The following is a 27202-nucleotide window of genomic DNA, read 5'->3' as shown; positions in this document are numbered from 1 at the left end:
GATGACAAATATGGAGATACAAGGTTTCTGCCCGACAGTGACCATATCCAAGTGTGAAAGTGCATTTGTGTGGCTTTTAGGAGGAAGGTTGTCACGACACCAAACACATAGCCAAAGCACGAGAGCCATTTCCTCAATTTGCAATACAGACCATTCCAAAACACTTGCAACCACAACTGTACATCTTGAGGTGAAATGAATGTGGACAGCAATGGGGGTCGAACTCTTTCGCGTGGTTGTGGATAGGCCACAGTGGGACATGCAAGTTAACAGTACACAGTACAATGCAGTGTTCATTTAACTCTGAGTGCACACACGGAACCAAAAGGACGCATGAGAGTCCATTTGGTTCCATTTGTGAGTTACAAATACATAAATTAACACTTATTATGTGGATTTTTTACTGTGAAGTAAAAACATAAGCAAATCTGGAGGAGCACATTATGGAAGAAAAAAAACATAACAGAAGAGGACAGGTGATGCACATTGTCACATTCAGCAATTCCCAACAGCATTCCATATCATAACTGTGACACAAGGATTAAGGATTGCTGACTTGCCTGAAATAGTGACACTGTCCGATTCAAAGAATCTGACATGGATTTGATATTATTCCTAACCTTTTGTCAGATTCACATGGAATTCAGTCTAGAATTCTCTTATAAGCCACTTAGGTAAATCATTTTGTGCAGCACAAGCAATTTACATGATACATATGCATTCCTAGCAGGGTTCAATTTTGTAAAACAAAAACAAGAAGAAGAATATATACAGTAAATACATAAAAAACAGAGGCAGGGCCTTTTCTATTTTCACTCTTTTTGCATTATTGATTTGGACAAAGTTTGACAAGGTTTTCCAAAATGGGGACATCAGAGTTAGTGTAATGAAGTATTTCATTATTGTGATATTATCAAACATAAATGTCTAACGTATCAGACAGTCTACATTAACCACAATGAAATGCATGTATTTAGTGGGACTAGAAGCAAGGATAAAACATAATGTCCACACCGGCCATAAAAACGGACCAGAGGGGGGCATATCAAACACAGTGGCATGGAACCCCATCCCTCCAGTGGCATGGAACCCCATCCCTCCAGTGGCATGGAACCCCATCCCTCCAGTGGCATGGAACCCCATCCCCCCAGTGGCATGGAACCCCATCCCCCCAGTGGCATGGAACCCCATCCCTCCAGTGGCATGGAACCCCATCCCTCCAGTGGCATGGAACCCCATCCCCCCAGTGGCATGGAACCCCATCCCCCCAGTGGCATGGAACCCCATCCCCCCAGTGGCATGGAACCCCATCCCTCCAGTGGCATGGAACCCCATCACTCCAGCGAATCCAACCCTGATTCCTAGTATTGTGAAGTTTGGCTGAAGACCATGGGACGGTTACGTAATAGGACTGTATTCTATTCATCAAACAAACACACAACAAGAACAAAGGATAACCAAAAAAATATGCAAAAAAAACACACACAAAAAAACATTGCCGTGTATGATTTTAGTTTAACAAGTAATAAAAGCTTTAGAAACTTAAAGAAAGATTCACAAAGAATATACATTGTTTCAATTTTAAAAACAAAATGAAAAAAGATAATGACCTCCCAACCAGACAACATGCTGTGTTAATTAACTGTTAATTAACTAGCAACATTAATAGATACACTATTTTGTACATTTCTATCTCTTTAGTAATACAACAAATGTCCTGAAATAAAAGTACTTGAAAAGTAAAGGACAGGCAGTAGTAGCGATATCAAAAACCTCATGCTGCATCAAAAATCAACATGTAGCATTTCTTTATTTTTCATATAAGCCTTTAATCTAGAACAAGAGGTAGACCTACAAAAATTATTACTTTCCTGCTACAGGAAAATGTAATTAATTACAATAATAAAATCTTATATAAAAATTCAAACAGAGTATTCTATACTCTGTATGCAGTTAAAGTATGATTGGAAAACCAGTCAGATTTAAAAAAGGAGTGCTCGTTTTCTTCGAGTTCACCTCCTGCGGGGCGAGGCGGGGTGTGGCAGCAGCCCCCCCGTCTCTGAGGTACTGGGACTAGGGGGGGACCTATCGGGATATAACTCGGACGACGCTAAGTCGGTTGAAGGTGACTTCACAAGGCTCGAAACATCGACTCACTCGACTAAGCTCGCTCGGAGGTGCATCTCGCGGCTCAAGTCGCCTTCAGACGGCGCACCTCCGTCGGTGAAAACGAGTGCACCTTTTTCAATCTGACTGGTTTTCTAATAATACTGTGACATACTGTGTGTGTGTGTGTATGTATATATATATATATATATATATATATATGTATATACACACACACTGTATATATTATACCAGGGAGGGGAATCCATAGGAGACCCGGGTTCGAATCCCGGGTGTTACACATGCATGGTCAGAGATGGCTGCAGCATTTTCTATCAATCTGTGATATGTGGGAGACATTGCATAGAACAGCAGTAAGGATCCTATATCCAGTGTTTAAGTAAGCAAGATAACGTAGATGGTGAGGAAGAGAGGAAAAAAGCAGGCTTCCTTTATTGGAAAAAAAAAATCTCTTCATTATTATTATTCCTTTATACCTGTCCTTTCAATCACTATTTACTCTTTGTTGACACTAGTTCAGAACAATGTCTTTGTGATCATGGAAGAAATGAAGAAACTCTTGTTATGTGGTTCACAATCTGCCAGGCAGGGAGGAGGCAGTATATGTGTGTGTGTACATGTACATGTATGTGTGTGTACATGTACATGTACGTGTGTGTGTGTGTGTGTGTGTGTGTGTGTGCGTGTGTGCGTGCGTGCGTGCGTGTGTGCGTGCGTGCGTGGGGGGGTCAGGGGGCTTCACTACAGAGAGGTCTCGGACCCTCTGCCCTTCCAGAGGAACCTGTGGTCATCATTACTGTCGGGGTCCATGTCTATTCTAATCTGAGGCACAGATTTCAATGGACTCAGCTCAGGGCTGGAAAACAAAGGAGAAATATTGTTACCACATATTGCAGTCAAACACAGGATGTTAGAGTTGGCTTTAAATGGTGACCATTCATGATCATTATACTAGTGATTCTCAAACGTTTCAATTTCAAGGACCCCCAGGTTGATATGCATCAGTCCGCCTTGAGTCCCCTCCTTGAGTCTTAATCTGTCTCTGCTAGGGACTGCTCGTTAGGAGCACCTTATCGATCAGGCTTATGGTGCATTCACATGGAATCAGGCAAGCGGTAGACGGCAAACGGCAAAACCTGTTGGATGGCACGGAACGGTAAAAAGATTTGAATGCCGTCTGCCGTTACCGTCGTGGGTTCTGGCTGCCGGGCTGATGTGCCGTCCTGTTCCGTTTACCGTCCTGCTCTCGTCCACTAAAATGACTTCTGGTTTGCTGTCTACCGCTTGCCTGATCCCATGTGAATGCAGCATTATTGTAGGAAACGTTGAAGAAAGGTATATTTGTTCGCAATCCTTAAAAACAGGCTTCTTGTTTGGGAAACACCGACCAAGTACATCAATAAGAGGTGGTTGTCGACCCCAGGTGTACAGTAGGCCTATGTACTGCATGTCGCTCTGTCCACCAGAGGGTGCTGAAAACTTGCATGGTTCTACAACACTGTCAGAACACTAGAACAGACGTTCTCCAAGTGTAAGAAAAGGTTACAGGGTGTTCTAGGCGGTCCCCAGCAAAATGATGAACAGTTTAATTTCACTATTATTATTTAGAGAATGGATGACTATTCAGATCATCTGTTTAACCCTGTATTCAGAAAAGAATAAGAAGAAATGAAGGGCTTAGCTACAAGCTCACAACGTGTCATGTGATGAGCTGTGACCTTGCAGATCGGCTATTTCTGAAAATGTTTGGAAATGTTTTAGATAATTTGATTAATCAACAACGTTCTGATAGGAAAATAATCAGCCTTAAACTTTAGCTATATAAGAGACCATGGATGATGAGTACAAGATGTTTTATGTTTAGTTCCTTTTGTCTGAATGCAATAAACATACTTATGTTTCTACACTGCCAGGAGATCAAGTTGTGAGATTATAGGATAAATACAATCTAAATATATCCGTAAAAATCACTTTGACACGCTATGTGAAGTCCATACTGAATATACGGTAATATCAGGATGTAATCTGAGCTCTTAATCTTAGCTAAGTATATTATTTTAAGATGTCATGCCATATACACCCCTACACTTATGTTCGTATGCATGCATAGACAAAAGCATTTACTCCTGGAACTTAATTATTATTAATAACTACCGGTATAATACATTAACAACCTTGTATGTACAAAACTGTTCATTTCAATGGAAAAATAAGCTGTGTGTCACAAGCTCTTATTCATACTTTCCATTGGTTCAATATTTATAAAAGCCACAGACAGACTTAACCACTTTCAATGTAACGTTCAAAAAGTTTCAAATTAGTAGCAAAAATAGCAGATCTACCACCTCATGACGTGTCATGATGCGGCGCGTCACAAAACGTTTTCTGCCCGAGAGTGACGACATGTGGTCTAAATGCACATGAAGTGAGTGTGTATGGCCAAAACAAAGTTTAAAAACATGCTTGAGCAATAGGGTGGCCTGTCCCCAGGTCCAATACACTAGTCCCCAGGTCCAACACACTAGTCCCCAGGTCCAACACACTAGTCCCCAGGTACAACACACTAGTCCCCAGGTCCAATATAGTCCCCAGGTCCAACACACTAGTCCCCAGGTCCAACACACTAGTCCCCAGGTCCAACACACTAGTCCCCAGGTCCAACACACTAGTCCACAGGTCCAACACACTAGTCCCCAGGTCCAATACACTAGTCCCCAGGTCCAACACACTAGTCCCCAGGTCCAACACACTAGTCCCCAGGTCCAACACACTAGTCCCCAGGTCCAATATAGTCCCCAGGTCCAACACACTAGTCCCCAGGTCCAACACACTAGTCCCCAGGTCCAACACACTAGTCCACAGGTCCAACACACTAGTCCCCAGGTCCAACACACTATGCAGGTCTCACCTGGACAAGCAGTGATCCTGGTAGTAGTGGAGCTGCTCAGCACGATGTGTGTCTGTCGAGGAAGGATAGGGGCTTCTCTCCTGTGGATAGAATGACAAATGTGACTTCCATGCATCAGTGCTTCTCAAAGTGGGGTCCACGGACCCCCAGCCAGGTGTCCTTGGGGGGTTCCAGGGGGTCCCCAGCGAAATGTATTAATGCAGCATCACAATCATTTTAACCACTATATCCACACTGTACTGTACTCTATCTACACTTCTCTTTTCTATAATAGCTGCCTGTGCCTAACAGAGTTAGAAATATCCTTATTATTATTAATTTCTACAAAATCTGGTAGCCACCTCGTAGCAGCAGAGTAGTAGTTAGCCAGAGAAAGAGATATTATTAATGAACTAAACACAGTATGAAGATACACAGCAAATTCCTGTGTTAATTCAACTCAGAGTTAAATTAAAACTCAGGATTTTGTGTATATCTCAGATACACTGTAATAAGAAGAGTCCCTTGTAAAAAATGGGAAAATATATTAAAAAAAGGCTATCGACAACACAACACTGCAGGTCGGTGAACAGAGAAAGAATGTTAGTGACACATCAAACGGTTTCAAAAGGGATCAGAGAAATCATGAATGAGATGAACCGACAATATTCATTCAAATGCAGAGTCAGGAACACAGTGTAGGCCTGATATAAAAGGAAGGAAAAAGAGAAGAGAGAGAGAGAGAAAGAGAGAGAAGGAGGGGAGAAATAAACCCTGTTAGTATCATGCAGTTAAAGGCAAGCGGTGAAGGAAAGAGTCAAAGAGTCACTGGCCATCGAGGTGGAACAGAGCCACCACACGGCCAGCGAGAACAGGAAGGGAGGAAGAGGAGGAGCTTGAAGGTGGCTCCTCCATTGCGCAGAGGCCGGCGGCGCGCGTCTACTCACTGTCGGACGCCTTATCACCTAAGAAGGGCTCTTGCTCCATCATGTCCATGGGGATTTTAATGCTGGCCGCTTTCTCATTGTAAGGGTAGTCAGACTGTTGGGGAAGACAGCAGAGAACAGAGATGTACGGTACTGTACACGACACGTGCTGGACCTGGGTGTAGCCAGTGGCACATTCCAAGGTGCCTTCATTTATACACCTCTTTTACACTGGCCTCACAGTTCTCGGACAGGGTCTGTACTGTAAATATTAGGGGTTCGCTATTTTCTGCACATCACCATTGTATAACCCTGTATAATGCAGGGCTCAAGTGGTTAATCGATTTCATCAATTATACAATAAATTGTCAATTCATACATAAGAAATCCAAACTATTTTCAGTTTTGGTTTTGCCGGTTAGAGGTCTAAATCAATTTCAATATATTTGGGGTTATTTGCTCAGCCCTGTGCGATGCAAACTCCATACAGAAAGACCCTAGCAGAACTGTATTTACACCAAATGTACACTCAAAATCATCAGAATAGATGCAATCATTCCATCCTCATCATCGCAAACAACCTGTAAAATCCAAGTAGGGTTTATAGTATACGTTCAACAGGTGCTTATTGACCATAATTCACACAGCGGCCATGTTTCTCTTACATCACACTTGAGTGAATTATGGTCAATTATTAGACCAATGGATCCCAACATCATGGGGTCCTGTTTGGAGGCAGTGCAACATTTTATAACTTGCATTTTTAGGTAACCTTTTTTCATTCACTGGAAAAGTGACACAAAATGGTTTCCACTGTGTGCTTGTGTGCACGTTTGGGGGTACCAAGGAGAAAAGGTTAGGAACCACTGAATGAGACATTATGGCATGAGAGGTTTCACATCATATGGTGTTCTTACATCGTCCACGTCGCTGTCTATGCTTCCCCTCTTTTTGTTCTTCTTCTGCTTATCGTCCTCCTTCTTCTTCTTGTCCTTCTCTGGGATGACGTCGTCCAGAAAGCTCAGCTCCTTTTGGGAGAACATCCAGTCCATGGCCTTCCTCACCGCCACCAGAGCGAGGATCTGAACAGAGACAACAGAACAGAAACCTTTTTTACACTTTTTGGGGTTTTCTTTTCGTAAATTTGATACCTACTTCATCGTGCAAGAGCAGATCTATAGCAGTTCTACAAGTTCACAACACCCCACAATGTGAAATCTGCTATTTAACTATTTTTGTATTCTTTGTATTTATTTTTTAACAGTTTCGAAAAAACATTTTGCCGATAGCGGCATGACCAAAATAGAGATTAACTAGAAAAAGTGCCCTTCTGGGCACAGGTCTCCACCAGGAGGATAGGACTGTGTGAGATGTTTGGCAAAATGTTTAGGATTAATATAAACATGTTTTTGAGGCATTTTGTTCCAAAAATGTGTTTTGCAAAAATCAACCTGTTGGTGGCGCTATAACAGGCCAATGTGAAAAGGGTGGGATATATTCCTCAGCCTAGTAAGAAAATGTGTGAAAGATTTCACGTAAATTGCATGCTGCGTTCATGATTTGAGGCTTTTGTTCAAAACGGGGCAATCTTGCAAACTGTGAAAGCTAATTATAGCCAATTAGGATGGAATATGAAATATGGGACAGATCCGACTTGAGCACATGACCATAGAGATAGTGTGTAACGATTTGTGAGATTTTTGGACAGAATCTGGAGGAGTAATATCAAAAAATGTGTTTTACAAAAGTCGGCCTCCTGGTGGCGCTATAAAAGGCAGATGCGGAAAATGCAGGTCAACGGTTTGTCCTTGGCCTCTAGGGAGTATGCATGCAACGTTTCACGCAGATCGGTGCAGTTTCAGGTAAAAATGTGAAAAGCTGCCTCATGGTGGCGCTATAACAGGCCGTTCTGGAAAATGTGGGGCAGAGGTTCATCGTTGGCATCCAGGGAGTGTGTGTGCAAAGTTTGGCACCGGGTTAACGGTGCCGGAGATTAGCTGGTAACAGACGGACGGAAGGAAGGACGGAAGGAAGGACGGACGCACACACGCACACACACACACACACGGACGGAGTGCAAAACATACTCTCTCCCCATGCCTTCGGCCTGGTGGAGACAATAACTATTTAAATTGTTGATTATAGATTAGTGTTTTATAATCATATCAATTAAATCGTTATACCCCTACCTGTAAAACACTGAAGGTCAGGAAGCACCTCCAACAATTATTGTCCTACATGCAACGACTCTTAAACATATTAAAAGCTTCTTGAAAATGTTAACATTGAATTAGAAAGATTAAGCTTTTCTGTCGCATTCTGGATAAATTCAATCTTTTTAATAAATTAAAATAACACATTTGTTATTGCAGCTCTAAAGGTTTAGGCTGGAATCAATATTGGCAACAGACCTGTCAGTGCTGAATAAAGGACCAAGTGATGACTCAATATGAGAATGCAAATTATATGGACCAATTATATGAGAATTTCAATTTTGCCAGAGTTAAATTAGAATAAATAATTAACTAAAGAGGACACCTTATTAATAAGATTGTTGGGCTTCACTGGGAAGGTGAAGCACAAGGAAAAAAGGAACCTCACAAGTTAGGAAATTGATACAGAAAACCTACTATTTTTAGACCACTGCAAAAGCAGACTATTGACAAGAATGTTTACAATGGTGTCAAATGTAGTATTGAAATGATACTGACCATAAATTATCCTGTCCCTGACCCATAAATATGCAAAAGATTATTACCACCGTCATTGGTCCATGTATCATATCAGCACACGGAGGACACAAGATAATGTTTAACAAGTGTAATATGATTAACAGAGCGTACGTCACTGCCCTGGATGATCACGCCGGCGCCCCACACGTCATTCGTGCCCCGACCATCCAAGCCGCACACTTCACGCTAGCGTGAGGTGACGGGCCTTGGATGATCATACCGGCACCGTTAATGGCATCCCCTGCCCCTGGCCATCTAAGCCATTTAAGTCCTGGTGACCTTAGACGACCATGCTGGCTTCCCCCATGTCTTCCATGCCATGGCTGTTTATGCCGTACGTCCCATGCTCGCATGCGACGTACCCATAAACGACCATACTCCACGTCTATTCAATAAACCGTCTAACCGTTCTTATGTCTGATGCTTGGTCTTTCCTTGTGAAATGGGGCTTACTGTTTATCGGGTTCTCATGCTTTATATGAGAATTATTGAAAATGGCCTATCTACAAACCCATTGTTTTAAATTAGTACCATGACAATGTTTTATTTGATTTCATTTTCATATTTGAAAGATACTTGAATGAACACATATAATGAGATGCCCAAAATAGGAACACCAGGGTTAATGTGGTTAAAACAGCTATCGTGTGTGTGTGTGTGTGTGTGTGTGTGTGTGTGTGTGTGTGTGTGTGTGTGTGTGTGTGTGTGTGTGTGTGTGTGTGTGTGTGTGTGTGTGTGTGTGTGTGTGTGTGTGTGTGTGTGTGTGTGTGTGTGTACATGTATAATTAATTACTATAGATGTTCCTTACCATGACTGGGAATATAATGGCAGCCACGGTGGACTTGAGGATCCAGAGCATAGCAAGGCATAAGACCTGGATGAAGGTGAAGAGGTGGACCTTCCTAAGGGGAACGTGACGCAGATACACCAGGTCTGGCTGATGCTTGGCAGGCATCATCATCAGCATGATGCGGTCCATGAACTAGAGGAAAAGGGGAAAAGCACATACAGTAAGCATGAAACAATGGAGTAACAATGGACTAACTCAAACTAAAATTAACTAAAATTAAATTGAATTGCAAATCATTATCCTATATCTGATGCCATGCATTTTTTCCACCAGCTTTTCTTTCAGCTTTGATGAATCAAGGCTTTCCTCATAATACCTTGAAAGACTAAAACTAAATAAAACGTATCAAACGTATAATGTATAAAATCTAGTAAATTCCTAATTTCTTTAAAAAAAAAACGATGTCAAAACTTTAGTTGAACTGTTGAACTTGAGGGTAGTGTTAAGACCTCTCTGGTTTCTCTGGTGTCCTATACTGTCTATAGCGTGGTTTACAAGTAAGCCCCAGACAGGGAAATGGTTTTCACACTTCAGCTTTGGCTGCAACAGACACTAGCACTAAAAAATAAACCTTTTTGCACCATTGAATCCTCAGAGGCCTTCTTTTAGTTCCCACTTACAAAGAGGCAGGGGAGAATCATTCAAAAACATGCAGCATTCATTTCTAGGGTTGTTGCTGTCGATAATATTCTTAGCAATTAATCCTTTTCAATTAATCAAATAATCGAGAAGCATGTATCATATATGTATGCATGTTTTTTATATCAAGGTCACAGCGCGTAAAGATGCATTGTGAATGTTTAGATCCCTCTTTTCACTTATATTATTAATCAATTAATTTATTAAATTATCAATATATTTTACTATAATTAAACCAATTCGTTTAATAACTTTCGCAGAATGCCTATTATAACGAATAGAGTGCCGAAGTCCTGATGTCACTCGCTCATCCCCTGGTTCCAAGGATTTTGCGGATGTTTTCCTCTATGGAGAATAACATTGGGTCATCTTAAGAATTGTGATCCAAAAAACTGTCTCAACGATATTGTCGGGGAGGTGTCTCTGTATCGTCAGTCACTGATATTTGATACAGTCTGTTTCTAGCAAAAGTTTAACTAATTCTTCAGCAGTAACATTAGCGTTTTCTCTCAGTCAGTTGATTCTTCATATCCATATGAGTGAAACCGCTGGGAAGTTTATTTTTCAACACAGTTTTTATATGAGGCGATCTATGGGGATTATAATACAAATACAAATAAATAAATACACAAACCCGTGGACTTATCGCCTTCTAGCGATATTGACGTCAGACTTCGGTGCTCTATAGGGACGCTACAGTTATGTGGTTAATATAATGGAGTCTAACCAGGTGAGCACTTCCACTAAAGCCAGAAGTCTGAGGACAGCGTTCAGCACCATGGCCAGTGTCGGTTCCTTGGTCAAGTGCTATCACTAATCAGTTTGACTTGATGACACCTGCACTCTGGCTGACAAGCTGCTCACAGCTGCACTGAATTGGTTCTGATGAAGCTTCTAATATGTAATTTATATTATATTTATATTAGTGGTCAGCGTTTCTCGTACTAGCATACTCAGACACTAGCTGGGAGGGATTTCGTTAAGTTTGTGCACTTGGTGACTAGTTTTAGATTATTCAAAATAACATACTAAAAATGAAGGAACAAATTACTTCTGGAAAGGCATAATTTTCAAGATGGCATCCACGATGGTCCACGATTGCTAGTGGGAGCTTAAAAGGCCTATAAACTGGGATTTAATATGTGAAAACAATTATGCACTTGGTAACTAGTTTTAGAATTTTGGCATGGTGTTAGGTATGGGCATAATGTTTTCAAAAACCATCATAAATAAGTTGGGCTCGCCCCCTAGTGGTCGGTTTGCAAATAATCCAATAGCCTACTAGATACAGTAGGTCAGCTATGGTTGAAACCCAAAATAATTGATAGAAAAGATACAAACCCATTGTAACTCAAACTCCATTTTAACCATGATAGACTCATTGAAAACACCCATCCTTTTTTCTGGAGACTGATATAGTCCTTCTAATACGTAAAGTGCCCGTGTTTTTTCAATTATTTTTAATTAATTATTTTATTATTTTTAGAAAAAAATAAAGATCCATAAAAACATCCCAAAAAATTATTAAAAATAAATTAAAAAAGTAATTGAAAGAAAAACACGGGCACCTCACGTACTGTATTAGGATATCTAACTACTGAATCGAGCAACTTAAAAACTGTCTGGGGTGTTGAAAGTGAAATAATATCCCTTTAATGAAATGCCACCCCGTTGCCACCCTGCCTTTACAATGCAAATGTCAACATGGCCACCGTGTGAATATAATATCATTTTGACCTCCCTCTTCCCGCTATTGTAAAAAGGAAAGAAAAAAACAACCACTGAATAAGCTGTCGGAACTGCCTTTGTGTTGACTATCTGTGTTGGTAACAATTAGTCTTCTACCTGTACTCCATTGAGAGACGCCACTCCCATGTAGAGGAATACTCCATACAGCACAGGCATAGGGATGAACTGGAAGGCAAAGAAATGGCTCAGCATTTGTCACAGTAATATTTGGGCTACAATAACATGTACTTAGTTAAAAAGCATCTATTGAAATGATAAGAGATGCGTTCACTTTCAAAATGCGTAAGTCGAGTGTCACATATCGTCCAAACATTTAAACACTTGACCCATTTTAGGCTACCTACAGATAGGCCTACTGTAATTGGATGAGGAGATGTCCGCACACTGTTTAGTAGCTCCCAATGCAATTTTATTTAGTTAAGGATGACAACGTTTCAACCCCAACTGGGTCTTCGTCAGGTATGACGTATCTTCTTGTTCAGCACCTGAAAGTTTTTTTTAGAGATGTGCGTACTTTCTTTTGGACTGTACTTTCTACTGTAATTGGTTCTCACTAATGGCCCCATTTATGTCTACTCATTCACTGTCTCAGAGGGAGGCTGTGGACAGTTCAGAAACCTGCCTACCAGTGACATCATCGGTAGGCAGATTTGGTCGTTTCAAACAAGATTTGAAACATCAAACTTAACAAAAGATATATTTAATGCAATAGCTTATATGTCAGTGTGCTAATTTTCCAGGAAGAGGGCAGGTTTATGAAATGTTCATGCATAGGCTATCCCACCAATGAGATGCAGAGTGAGTAGACAGAAATCTTATAATGAGCATTAGGGAGGACCAATTATATGATATAGGTTGAAAATAGGTGAAGTGCTCCTTTAACACATCCATTTCCCCCCAAGCCTTACCTTGAGAATAGGAGACATGAAGACAGACAATCCTGTCAGAAGGAAGACCACCACCCCAGTGACCCTCTGCTCTCTAGAACGACAGAAAAACAAAGTACAAATTATATATGCGTCTTTAACAGTCAATGACAAACCTTTCCACCTAGTGGACAGTGACACTGGCAGTAATGGTGTACATTTACAGTACTATATTTCTAGGAAATCACCAGTACCCCCGGGAGTAAAACATAATATGTTTCATATCATGTATCATTATAATTTTCTTTCTTTTCTTTTTTTTTAAAATAATTTTTATCCCACGACTTTCTTTCTTTTCAATACAGCAATACATTGTCATCAAAAAGGAAATGTACTTTTGAATACTTGTGTATTTATAAATGCAATTGCCCCACAATTCCACCCCAGTACTTTAACTCAAGTACAAACCTGCTCATACAGTATTATGTTATAGCTGGTTAATTCTCAATGAGCCTCAGCCTACAGTAAGACACAAGCAAGCGTGCCTCCTGGTGTTGCTCTGTGTCTTACCAATGTATGTAATGTTGGAGGGCAACTATTCCTGTGTTGAACATGTTGGGGGAAATGTTAATGTTTGACAAAGGTTCATTAAGCTACAGTGACATTTACAGATCTTCAGCCAGTATGCGGGCAAAGCGAAGACAAGCACTGCAGCTGTTCCAGACTCTGTACACCAGGGGTTTCCAAACTTTTCTGAAACAGGGCCCACTTGATAATCTGGAGAGCATTTTGAGCATGATTAGTTTTAATCAATCAATTGTGTTCCGCTTGGATCAATGGAATTATCATCCTATTCATGTTTTGACAATATTATTTGGGGGCCCACTTGCAATCTACCCACCAGTGAGTGGGCCCTGGCCCACAGGTTGGGAATCTACACCATACTGTCCTCATTCCCTCCAGCAGAACATGAGAGGTTGTTGGTTCAGCTTACAGCTGCAACAATCAGGAGGCTCATCAGGTGGCTCGTAAACAAACCAAAAATATATTTTAAAAGTGTCTTTGCAAGTGTATGCATGTGCAGTAACTTGCAGTAATTTAGTGTTTTAATTTAATTATGCAAGTACCGGTAATACATTTAATCCAATAAAGTCCTACATACTTATTCATACGAGGAATAGCAAACATATCTGCCACTGTATTTTCACAATTTCAGAAAGTTTTCTTTGTTGTTCTTTTTAAGCCCAAAATAGGGATGCCATGGTTAATGGAGTTAACTTATTCAATTCAAATTACTTAATTTAGCTTTTCATTAGTTTTTCATGAGCAGAGGATCTTATGCATGTGTCTCTACTTATGATCTTGGACTGCTACTGCTACTAATCTCTTATGATGGTGACAGGGTCAGTTTAACTCATATTCAACATGGGGACTGATGGATAGACTAATAATTTCCTCCCTTTATATTTCACCCTAAAATGTAAGCCAGGTTATCAGCAGGAGGAACACTCTCAAAACAAACAGAGCCATGTGAGAGAGGGAAGCCAAGACAAGGGCTGGATAGACAGAAAGCCCACACTGCAGTGTTAACTCATAAGGTATATTATTACACTCTTTTTGTTTTGTTTTTAAAATATTTGGGGGTTTTTCTGACTTTTATGCGGAGGACACAGGAAAACACAGGAAACAGGAACCCCGGAATGGTTTCCCCCCGCCGCGCGCAAGCATGGCCACTGGTGAAAACAGCCCAAACTGCGCTTTGGTTTATAAACAGAGGGGCAGTAGTTGTGAACGTAGTGAACGTACCTGCCACGATTGTGAACAGACGCTGAGCTACTGTACGCCCTCTGCACCCTCGCCTCTTCTGACCACGTTATTACACACCAGAGCTGTTGGGGGGCGGGGCACTTGTGTGCTAGCAGCAGCCACTACCGGGCTCCGGTCAACTCTGGTCAACTCAACTGTCATTGCATCTCTGTATGTATTTATAATTGTATTTTACCGACGGCACGGGTGGGCAGCCGTGGGTCCCAAATGCCTGCGTCTGCGTCACGCTAGTGACTCCCCCTGGCTCAGTCCCATGTACCGTATATTGTCTCCTGCTATTGTCTCTTACCTCACACCCAGGAATTTAGGCTGCTCTCCAGGGGCTGATGTCTCCGTCTCCATTTTCAGACTGTCGATGTGAGCTATGGAGATGACGGTGGCGGCCACGTACCACGGCAGACCCATGAAAGAGCACACTATCATCAGAATAGCCACCCAGAACAGGTCCAGGTGGTATCCTGCCCCTTTCTGAAACACACCACAAACACACACAAGTGGACAGTTGGTTTGGGTGCATCTTGCTCAGGCATGGATATAAAATACTGCATAAACAATAATGCAATTAAAAATTAGGAATTTAGAAGACGCTCTTATGCAGAGCCACTTATACAAACATTTATTGAACTTTAGTCAATAAACAAGGTAAACAAGCACGTGAATAGAGAACCGGTAGGGCCTCAAAGAGACTGATTCCTAAGTGGTAACAAACCTAACATCTGTCTTAAAAAACATGCTATCTAAAAAGCATTCTGTACATTTTAAACTATACGATGCGAGGTAATCAAGGAGCTTGTGTAGAGATCCCGCATAACTAGCTCTTCTTGTACGCTCATTAGGGCTGGGATCCTTTAGGGTTTTAACGGTTACGGTTCCTTAATGATTCCCTCTTAACAGTCCGATCCTTAACGATTCCTATAAGGGGTTACAATGGACCCTTACAGGTCTGTAACTCTGAGAGTTTACAAATGGAGCCAAATGGACCTGTACCATTTGTAGAGTTATGGTGGTCCATGAGAACCAGCAGTATTAATTGTACAGCAGACGTGAAGTCCACATATCAGCTCTGACAGTGTGATAAAACCGGTTCCTCCGATTCCTCCGGTTCCGGAAACCCAACCCTAACCCTCATACGGAGCATACATTAATCATTAGAACGTTGCGTTGTGGAAGAACACACACCCTCAGTTTGTGTTCCTTTCTGTTGACGATCACAGCGGTAATCTGTTGGTCCATGAAGAGCAGGATGGTGACCAGCAAGGCAGGCAGAGCTGACGCTAGGTAAACCCACCAGGGGTTAATTCCTCCAAACGGGGGAACGAACCAGCCCCGGTTAGGACTTGTCGGCTATAGGCGTGGAACACACATCGATATGGTTAGTGGATCAACGAGATGGAAGGAATTAAGGGCTGATTTATACTACCAAAAAGTAGTATTACGTATCTACAAGTGCATCTAGACATGATATTTCCTTCATGGTGTCGATGTTATCAAATCACATGCATCATGTCTTTTGCGCATACTAAAATCCACTGTGTCAATTAAACTTGTAACCAAATGGAACCACAAGGGACATTTGTACTCGCTCAGACTCACAAATGGATCACTGAGGATTGTACTGTGCAGCTGAATAAAATAAATAACACAGCTAAAAGTATTTGTACCGTTCATCCAATCACACACAAACACATTTTCCTTTCTTTTCAACAAGTAGAGAAAACCTTGGGCATTAGTTTTCGTCTACAGTTCATGAAACATTTTAATGTAGACACAAGTTATAATTATGGAATCAATATTATTCCACAGCAAATAATGTGTAGACACTGACCTTGAATTCAGTTGGCACAATGAGTTTAGGGGTGTCCACTCCTATGAGGATATCAACACCACAGAAGATAAGAATGGCCAAGATAATGGCAAAGTCACTGATGAGCTTCCTCACCTAGAAAAAAAAAGACCAACCCATAATTATATGTGTTACATTTTGTGTATGTAATATTCATAATACAAATCATACAGTACTAAACATAATTTTATTTTAGAAATTTTAAATCCTGTCCCAACAAAGAGAGGTAAGCTTGAGCTTATGAGCTTCAGGCAACTAGTACTACTGTTTTTAAATCCTGTCCCAACAAAGAGAGGTAATTGCAACTGTAAGCTTGAGCTTATGAGCTTCAGGCAACTAGTACTACTGTTTTTAAATCCTGTCCCAACAAAGAGAGGTAATTGCAACTGTAAGCTTGAGCTTATGAGCTTCAGGCAACTAGTACTACTGTTTACAATCGATGACTAATCTCTGCAGATGTATTCATTCAAATAAATCCTGGATTGCAGCTTGTTTTTGCTGTTTTCTTTTTTCTTTTTTTGAGTTTGTCTTGTCTTCATCATGACAAAATCATGATTCTGTAATTCATTGTTTTAAATGATGATGTCTGCATTATCATTAAATAAATCTTTAAAAAAAAATAGTTCAACTAGCCGATCTACATCTACATGTTGTGAGCTTGTAGATCAGCTATTTGAACTACTTTAAAAGTAAAAAAAAAAAAAAAAAAAAAAGGCAAAATAAGTTAGGGATAAGGGTTAAGATATAGCCCTTAATGTATAACTACTGTGCCTCTGTAGTTTTTTGCAACGTGTTAATAAAGTATTCAAGTAAGAAAACAGATTTGTCCTTACAGTGGTGGGGAAGAAACTGCTGAACTTGAACTTCTTCAGACACATGGAGGTAGTGTAGGTGCCGAAGAACAGGATGAAGGACATCAGGGCGATGTCGGGGACAAAGTGACAGGCCTGGCCCACCAGCTCGCCTCCGTACTTCACACATTCATGCTTGGTCAGAGATGACCATGAGGCATTCTCCGGCTGTAACAAAAAACAAGCAGCAAGCAATAACGCATTGGGCCAATAGGGGTCACTGAAGAGTAATGAGGTAGGTCTTTATTTGACCTTACTGGTATTAGAACAGCGTTTCACAAACTTCTCACCCAATATAGAAATGTATCTCTCCCCAGAAATGTAATTACATAAGCTCACAACGTGTTGCAATAGAACAGCTATTTTCACTATTTTTGAACATTCTGAAGGGGGGGGGGGGGGGGGTCCAAATACGATTGTGGGGCCCTTGACATGAACATGTTGCAACAGAACCACGGAGCAATAGAAGGACTTACTAAATCAGTGTTGTTCCAGAACCAGACCGAGGTTCCTTCCAGAGGATCACCAATGACGTCTGTACTGTTCTCTGTAAAAAAAAACACACAACAGACAACAGCTCTTAGCACACACTGTACGACCCTATGACAACAGTACACACGAAACAAGACACACTCTAATAATAGCACGGCTTCCGTGTGGTACAGTCATCATGTTGATATGAATAATGTAACGGTCCCCACTCCTTTGGGGTATTTGTTTTGGTCACATGTAGATTTGCAAATACGTGGAATTTGTCCATTGGATTTAACCCATCCTAACTATTAGGAACAATTGCCATTTACTACAGCACCCATTTAAGTGTGTTGCTTGGGGACACTTTGACACATAGACCAGGGCCAGGGGGCAAACTGGAGACACCTCTGGCTCTCAGACGGTCTCCTTACTCATTCAGCTATGGCCTCCATATTGCTATGATGCCATGCTGACCAAATATGCTGTGTATTAGTTATTTGCAGAGGAAATCTTGAAAAAACAAGAAGGTGGCCGCACACGCCAATAGCCAGAGTGCCAATATTTTATTAGGACGTAGCAGGTAAGACAAATGAATCCAACGTTTCGGCGGTTAAGCCTTCATCAGGGAATGTGTCTTACCTGCTATGTCCTAATAAAATATTTGCACTCTGGCTATTGGCGTGTGCGGCCACCTTCTTGTTTTTTCAAGATTTCCTCTGCAGTTCTCTCCCGTGTGCCGGCACCGCTACAAGGACTTTGGTGTGCGTTAGCATCTTTGTACAGAGTGTATTAGTTATTTGCCTCGCCATTGACTTTCAGTATAAATGTAAGTAAATGAAAGAAGAAAAAATATATTTTGAGGTTTGGAGATTTCCCTGTTATTTGCCATTCCGTTAACTTCCAGAAGGCTATACGGAGTTGGAACAACAGATGTTCAGGAGGCGGAGGAACAACACACCCTGATCCTGCCTTTCACACCACTCTCCAGTCTCCACACCAATATACCTAACCTTATTTATACCCGCCCAAAACCACCCAGAATCCTCTATGCTTTTCGTATCCGCCCCTGTCACCACCTCAGCCGCGTTCCCTGCCACTCCATCCCGTTTTCTCTCCTGCTCTCTCCCCATCACTCCCCCTCCTTCCACAGGTTCCTGCAGGGGCGTCGAGTCCATGCGTGCCGCGAGACAATCGCCACACGGGTGCAGTACTTAGTTTAGACAGTTATTGGTTTAGACTAGTCATTGGTTAGACCAGTCATTAGTCCTACAACTACAACCTATCTCAAACCCTCACCCTAAACCTAACCTCCCACGGGGCAGCACACCTAAACCTAACCTTAACCCATGTCTAACCAATGGCTAGTCTAAATAAAATCCCTTAAACTATCTCAATGGTGTGTTCATTCCGACTAGTGAAGTATTGTTCAATAATATGTTTATTGATTCTTCTTCATCAAACAACATTTAAGAACATTACATTACAGTCAGCCGGTGTGCTTGGTGGAGGGGAAAGGAACTGGTTGGAATAACGTTCCTTCCACGCACTACGTCCTACCGGGTAAACTCCCTCACTCACTCCTCATGCATTGAAGGAAGCATGAGCTCAGTTCGTGGCTCTCCCCAGGTTGCCAGAGGGAGAGTAGCGCCCAGTATTACAGCTTAGGCAATTGGCGTGAAAAATTGGGTGAAAAAATGGTTTACAAAATCATGGGATAAGAATTTAGAAAAATATATATATTTGAAACCATCAATTTAACTTGTACAAATGTACAAATGTATGTTGCTTTACTCAGTTTACTGTATATGTACCAATGTACAAAGAAAGCTATTCCAGTGTGAAATTTGATTTGATTTGATTTTAAGAGCATTTAGTTTAATATACATTTTTAAACCTGAAATGTTTGTGATATAATTGTATATGTAGCTTGATTATCTGATTTACTACCCAGAGTATATCAAGGACTGGGTTCATGCCTGATCTTTTGACTTTGCTGTTTCACTAGCAGGGTGGTTTGTTGTGTCAGATGCTCCCCAGTCCCCACACCACAAGAGGCCACTGATGACTTTTTCACAAACTCAATATTTAAAGACTCAGCTCAGTGGTCAGCAGCCTTTCAGAGTTTACTCTGCACTGGCATGTTGACAGCTGTCCTCTCCCCTAGTTCACTACGTGTGTGTGTGTGTGTGTGTGTGTGTGTGTGTGTGTGTGTGTGTGTGTGTGTGTGTGTGTGTGTGTGTGTGTGTGTGTGTGTGTGTGTGTGTGTGCGTGCGTGCGTGCGTGCGTGCGTGCGTGCGTGCGTGCGTGCGTGCGTGCGTGCGTGCGTGCGTGCGTGCGTGCGTGTGCTAAGAGACCCTTTGGTTATACAGATAAAGAAAGAAAAAACAGGTGCGCTTCCTCAGGAAACTGCCCTTTGGTTAAGGCAGTGGGTGCTCAGCTTTGAAAATAACTTAAAGACCCAGTGAAATAAAAGACCATATCCGTGGTCATCATATGAACATACAGTATAACAATCATCATCATCATTTTTCGACCGCGGTCGATATCATGGATTCCACAATGCTACGCCAGACTTCCCGGTCCTTCATTGCCACTGCCAGTAACTGCCTACTGAAGCACCGGTCCTTCATTGCCACCCCCAGTTCCTGCCTACTGAAGCATGTGTCCCTAGCGATGACATCAGGGAACGACAGCTTTCTACCTCTGGTCCGCCCTGAGGCAGGACTGCAGAGAAGAAGGGAAGATTGTCAGCTCTGTAGCAGTGGCCGGCAAACTGCGCTCTTCTGGATCGGACCAGTGAAGAAACACGGGGAAGGTTGCCGTATATTAGATTAGTCGATGGGTGGCTCTTCTAAGACAGATTTTGCGCTCTCATTAGAAGGCGGGTGTAAATGCCATCCAACAATGGATGCCAAAACATTTTCATTTTTGTGTATTTTACTATTTTTATATCAAAAGTCCATAAAAATGTACTTCCTTTGAACGAAAACGTGCTGTGTGATGATGACATGTCGATGCTCACATGCATATTAATGAATCTTGATTTCATTCACCGGTTTGATTCCCATTGCTGTGTCGTCCTCCAAACACAGGTGGTTTTGATTACAGAAATACTTTTTAATCTCATTCAAGATGACATCCAGACAGTGTATTTCTCGTTTTAAACTTAATCATCACGCTAAAATATCTGAAAACATTGTAGGTTAGAACTAATCCATGAGCTTTGCTGCACGTCTCTATGTCACTTTGTAAACAAACACTCTGCATGAGCGTGCATGTGTCCGTGCATGAGATGGAGCTACGTCCCATAGCCTGAAGGTATGGGACACTCTGATTGGTCCAGAGTGTTCAGACCTGGCGTTTGAGGCTGAAACTTCAAAATATAATGACCAAATTAACCATTTCACCCCGTCTTTAACTCATAAACCAACTAAGAGAGCAGACTTTTTAGTCTTCTCTGAATTAGGCTACTGCCTCAAATAAACATGAGAAATTGCATCAGCCAGTCTTGCATCTTTTATTTTGGAGTGCCGCTTTTGCCTTTGGTTACAGTTTGCAGCAAAACTTGTAGATAAGCTATAAGAGACGTTTTGGTTGTACCGTTTGTGGCAAATTAAAGCTTGTAAATTGACCCACACAGAAGAAATCCCTTTACCTGTACTTTTTGTGGTAAAAGCTTTCAAACTTTCTCTATTTTCCTGCCTTGATCTCGTTAGCTCCGCGCGGCGTGTGTGTGTATGTGTGTTTCTGAAGCAGCAGGGGTATAAAAGTGATCCTAGGGTCTAAGTTTGTGGGTCCCCCAAACTTGACATTTCACCATTGCATCAAACCAATGGCTTTGAGACGCATCTGGAAGGGCTGGCTCTGTTTCATCACTTATTCCACTTAGGACAGACAGGCTGTTGTAAAACCCAATTACTGTCATAAAATTCCCTGATCTGGATCAAAGAAGTGCCAGGGCCAGGCCTGAGCCACGTCAAACCACTTAAACCCTATGAAGTTTTGCTTTTGTTTGTTCTGCTACCTTTAGGGTACATGCTGTTTTTCAGCAACGCCATGCACAATCATCCATATTAAAACCTTGGAGCTGACCACTACAACCAGTCTCATAGTGTTGGCCACTAAGCAGCTCTTGGGGATACAGTGCCTTGCTCAAGAGCACTTCAGCTGCAGTGGTGTGCACTGTAGCTGAAGTGCAAAAAAGGGCACCTTGTACAGCGCGTGGAACCGGCCGGTTGCCTTAATAGTGTGAGATTTATAGATTTTGGGGCCTAAATAATATATTAGAAGCTTTTTATCAAGAATTGATCAATGTCACCATGGTCCACATACTGTACAGTACTGTACACTGTAAAAAAATAAATAAAAATAAAAATCTAGTGTCTATCTGTGCATGCCACTGTTCAGCTGTGTAGGGGTATAGGGATGAGTGGTGCATGGTCATGCGGCACTGGGGTATCAACCCTGGAACCCTGGCAACAACCACAACCATTTAGGCCACCACTGCCCTAATTGACCATAGGCTACACTAAATAGCTTCGCCGAAAATGGTTGATCCACAAGCTCACAATGCATTACGTTGCAATGTATTGTGGGGCTTGTAGATGCGCTATTTTCGGCGAATGTTCCCCCAACAATAGGGATGCCAGGTTGTGGCTAAAAGATTTGCGGTCTTACCTAAAATGGCCGGGGCCATACAGAGGCAGTCATAACTCGTCACGAGGTCCTCCCTAAAGTCTGGATTGATGGGGTAGTGGTGAGAGAGTTTGATCATCTTCTTGAAGGCATCGTAGATGAATATGAAGCTGATGAGCGAGGAGAAACCTTCCTCCGTGAAGCGGGTGAAGTACTGCACCAGGAAGCTGGCGTCGGTGGCCACCAGAACCAGGCAGAAGAAGGCTGACCACAGGCCAATCCACAGACGGAACTCCATGTAGTCATACTGATTGTCTCTTTAGGAGCAAGCAGAAAACGTCATCTACTGTTAAGCCTCAAAATGTCTTCTAAATCATTTTAAAAACAGTTTTTTAAAATAATGTATGTTGCTATATCAGTGGTTCTTAAACTGTTTCATGTCAAAGAGCCCCAAAATTATATGTATTTAGCCGTGCACTCCCATGTCAAAATATATTGTTCCATGGACCTCCAGAAGCAAAGATTCGAGTAAAAGGTATTCAAAGGTTTGCACACATTTTTATGATTTTTCAAACGCGATATGAACTTGTATATTTGCTATTTTTGATTAGCCAAATAAATATAAAATGACACAGATGCTTTCCCACTTTTAATGTTTAAAGGCCATATATATATATACAGTATATACAGTATGGTGCCCGGCTGTAGAGCACTGAGTCAGTAACGATGGAAGTTGGAGATCCATGCCCCACCCGGCTATGGAATACCCGTTGTACCCGTGTCAGAGTACCCATATATGGAGATTGCTGTATCTGTCTCTCTGTGTCCCTTTATTCCTATATATGGAGTTCTGTGTCAGGCATGCCCAAATATGAAGTGTTGTGATGTCAGAACAGGCCAGCTCCATATATGGAGATATAGGGGTGATCAGGTACAAAGACCGGGCAGAGGCTTTTGTGCGACAACGGGCACTCCACTCCCTGTGGTGGTGTGGAACGTGTGTCGAATTTGAAGTCGGTGGGGTGAACGGATTTCGAGTTATGTGGATTACAGACGTACAGTAGACACATCATGTATAGATAGTTTTTCTTGGAAAAATGACATTATGGGAAATTTCACCCACTTTTTTACCTGTAAAACTGTGATGTGACAATAAAACGAAATGATTCTGATTCTAGTTATTTTAGAAAGTCGTTTAAAAGTCGTTCTAGCTCAACACAAGCCGACACCACAACTATAACAAGACAATGGTGAATCTGCATGAATCATATACTTTTAGTTAATAAATAATGCAGCAGCCTCCTGCAAACATACGTACTTGCTGAAATTGAAGAGCAGCCTTTCAAAGACCAGAACTGGGCCTGTGCTACTGAGGATGGTGAGAGGCTGTCCACCCAGAAGGCAGAAGAGACCACCAGCTATCGCAGTTCCCAAGAAGCTCTCCAACACTCCCTGCACACATAGAGGGACATTATTCCATCACATGCAAACCGCAATGGTGATCACTGTAAAGCCCTGTACCTTTTTCTCCACCATTTGGTTGTGCTGCTGAGCAGAGGATTCATTTTTTAAGCTTGGCTGGTGGCAGACATTCAACACAAAAGTCCCTTAGTGACCACTATAACGAGTGAGGGACTATTATTTCCTTAACTAATGCCGAAGAGTGAAGACATTATTTTGGCTTGCAAACATTTGCTTGATGTTTTGTTCAGTTTTCAAAAGCAAATTATGATTTGCTAGCTTGCACTATATTTAACTCTTACATGGAGAAAGCATTACCCATTTCCAGAAGGGAGTATACAAAGATCCCAGGAATGACCAGGAACCACACAGAAACATTGTTCCCTAACCTAATCTACAAGATGGGACACCGTCGTACGATGGAGTATAGATTAGGCATAACCTGAAATATAATCAGCCATTATCAAACATGTCAGATACACGACTGACCTGCATGTTATCTGTAGCATCTCCCAGCAGACCACCAAAGGTGATGGCATTTGTCACCGTTCCCAGGTAAATAAACAAAATGGTTGACAGGGCTTGGATGTGAAATGCATCTGTGAAGTCACTGACAAAAAACGGTATTTTCCTTTTGATATCAAGTATGAGACCACCGCAAAACCTGGAATGACAGAAGCAGACAACACATTTTGTTTATCAACATCCTGCAACAGCATAGACCACAAGAACACAAAAAGAGCCTTCCGAAATATAAAGTGATGTTTTCCATAGTTACAGGGCTGAAGATTATTTTCTTTACGATTATTCAGATTTTTTGTATTTCTTTTATACATTTTGTTATTGTACGTCACCGAATTGATTAACCTCTTAAGGAGTATTTTATACTTTGTTGCACATTGTTTTAAAAAAGAATGATTTTTTTTTAACTTTCCGCCTGTAATGACATAGGGTTATTACAATTATGTATCAATAATTGTATTAAATGATTGATTATTTTTTAAATCCATCCATCCATCCATCTTCCGGACCGGATAACCACTTATCCGGTCCAGTCGCGGGGAAACAGTTCCAGGAGAAAGCTCCAGACTTCCATCTCCAGAGCAACATTAGCAAGGTCTCCTCCCAGTGGGACAGTATATCAGTATGTTTAGTTTGATGTCATACAGTCATACCTGCCAGTCTTCTTTAACTCGTCTCCTATTTCATGACCCCCTCCACCCCCTCCATCATGTGGCATGTCACCATTCATCTGTGAGCTGTCACCCCCCTTCTTTCTGAAACACACACACACACACACACACACACACACACACACACACACACACACGGTTTATAGAAGGGAGCTGTTTCACCATCGATTACATACTGTAGATATAGATTACTACATTACTGTAGCTACTGTAATTAAGTAGTGGGTTCTGGTTCTGGTGATTGATAGAGAGATAACTAAACATGAATGTTCTTGAATGTCCTCACACTGAACGAATATCACAACTGTTACGTGTCATCACCCTAAACATGAATGTTCTTGAATGTCCTCACACTGAACCAATATCACAACTGTTACGTGTCATCACCCTAAACAAAAATCTTTGATCGGCTATTATTTTGAAATGGCCGGAATGTATTATAGGGCTGAAGTTGCTAATGCATGTTTTGTAATAATAATCAACATCTACAAAGTAACTAGTAACTAAAGTTTTCAAATAATTGTAGTGGAGTAAACAATAATAATAATATTTGTGTATGTAGTCGAGTAGACGTAAAATAATACTGAAAATTGGAAATACTACAGTAAAGTAAAAAATACCTCAAAATTGTAGTTAAGTACAGTACTTGAGTAAATGTACTTTACACCACTGGTCAAACAAAAACATAGAACTGCAGATGACAACATAAGAGCCACGTGTGACTATACAAAGAGGCGCTCTGTGTGTCCATGAATAAAGACCTTTTGTCAGCGGAGGGAACGGATTTTGGAGGTTCTATCCTGATGGCAGGGTCCCACTCTCCAGGGGGCAGCACAATCACCTCGTCCAGGAACTCATCGATGCCGGCCAGCAGGTCATGTCGATCCCTGGCCTTATACGCTATGTCATGGAAGACCTTAACGGAGACAGATGGAAGCACAGCATTGTATTAATGGCCTCTCAACTGTGGTCAATCCACTTCTAATCCAATGCAATGTGAAAGGGCAATTCGTTTTATATTGGCAAGCCAAGTCTTTTCCCCCCCTTTTTTCACATATTGAAAATGAAGAGGCCCTCGATCCAGACAGATCGTCTGTCCAGTCCTGAAATTGTCACTTTTATCTGCACAAGGGAAGACAATCAAGTGAGACAATTCTTTTAGTACATTCTACATTGTAATGCTTAATCTACTCTTAATTGCATTTCCGCGTGTCTCATGTGGAAAACAGCTGAAGCTCACAACAGGTCGTCGTGAGCATGTAGATTGACTATTTTCAGTGTGCGAGACACTGGTGCACAAATAAGTATACATCAGGTTTATTAAGTCCTACCTCATCTGTCATGAGGGTGGCAATGGCTCTCCTTACCTCATCTGTCATGAGGGTGGCAATGGCTCTCCCGATTTCTTTATATGACTTTCCTTTGCCTTTGGGTCCCAGAAGGATGAATAGAAATCTGAAAATGGCAAGAGGGGGGGGGATATTATTATATTAATCAACAGGTGCACCTTGGACACGGAGTAGAGTAATGCATTTCCTACCTAATTTGAAGCTCCCAAAATCTGAAAAGCATTGGATGACGTCCAAGTTCTACCACATATGTCTGTCTCCTTAAATACATTCAAAGTGTGTCAATTATTGACCTTATCTTTCTGTGGCCTATACTGCCCTACAGAGCCAAAGTAAGGGAACAAAGGCTGATATTGAGTTTAAAGGTGTTTCAAGGTAAATTTTTCATCCCCCAAAATCACAAAGGCAAATTTGACCTTTGGGATACACAAATAAGTCTGTGTCCAAAAATGTAGTGACTGCACTTTGACTTTGTAGGGCAATATACTACACATGCAGGATACAGAGCTTGACCTGACCTTATCTCTACTTTGCATCATGACACAACAATTATGACATTTTCAACCCACAACATACCCAACAGCAGTAGTAGAGGGACACAAGATTAACTGAAATTAAGATTATTAATACTATATTCCTCTTAAACAAATAAAGTCAACATTACTTTCTTTATTAATTAAGTCAAGTATTTATTATTTGTTTCCCCTCACAGGTTTACATTGTAGCTTATTATGTCTCCTGTTGCTTGAATATCTGATTTGAATGAAAATGTATGCAAAGTCCCATTGTCCA

At 41.4% G+C, this 27202-nt stretch overlaps 1 protein-coding gene across 1 annotated transcript in view; it reads right to left on the bottom strand.

Moving 5' to 3' along the window:
* Nucleotides 1–2370: 2370 nt before the first annotated feature.
* slc4a4a (solute carrier family 4 member 4a) overlaps nt 2371–27202 on the bottom strand; it is a 94072-nt gene continuing 69240 nt past the window's right edge. The window contains exons 8-24 of the mRNA XM_079517186.1: nt 26429–26516; nt 25823–25977; nt 25044–25145; nt 24358–24532; nt 23726–23859; nt 22450–22724; nt 17775–17845; nt 17281–17466; nt 16430–16543; nt 15784–15948; nt 14894–15072; nt 12820–12892; nt 12008–12076; nt 9482–9655; nt 6858–7022; nt 5036–5115; nt 2371–2983 (exon numbers count right to left, since the gene is read on the bottom strand). Of these exons, the coding sequence (XP_079373312.1) occupies nt 2869–2983; nt 5036–5115; nt 6858–7022; nt 9482–9655; nt 12008–12076; nt 12820–12892; nt 14894–15072; nt 15784–15948; nt 16430–16543; nt 17281–17466; nt 17775–17845; nt 22450–22724; nt 23726–23859; nt 24358–24532; nt 25044–25145; nt 25823–25977; nt 26429–26516 (2320 nt within the window). The 3' untranslated portion in view covers nt 2371–2868. The remainder of the gene's footprint in view (nt 2984–5035; nt 5116–6857; nt 7023–9481; nt 9656–12007; nt 12077–12819; nt 12893–14893; nt 15073–15783; nt 15949–16429; nt 16544–17280; nt 17467–17774; nt 17846–22449; nt 22725–23725; nt 23860–24357; nt 24533–25043; nt 25146–25822; nt 25978–26428; nt 26517–27202) is intronic.

Source organism: Electrona antarctica (assembly GCF_951216825.1).
Source record: "Electrona antarctica genome assembly, chromosome: 12".
In the NCBI taxonomy this organism is placed as follows: domain Eukaryota; kingdom Metazoa; phylum Chordata; class Actinopteri; order Myctophiformes; family Myctophidae; genus Electrona; species Electrona antarctica.
This window is presented reverse-complemented; position numbering and strand designations above follow the sequence as displayed.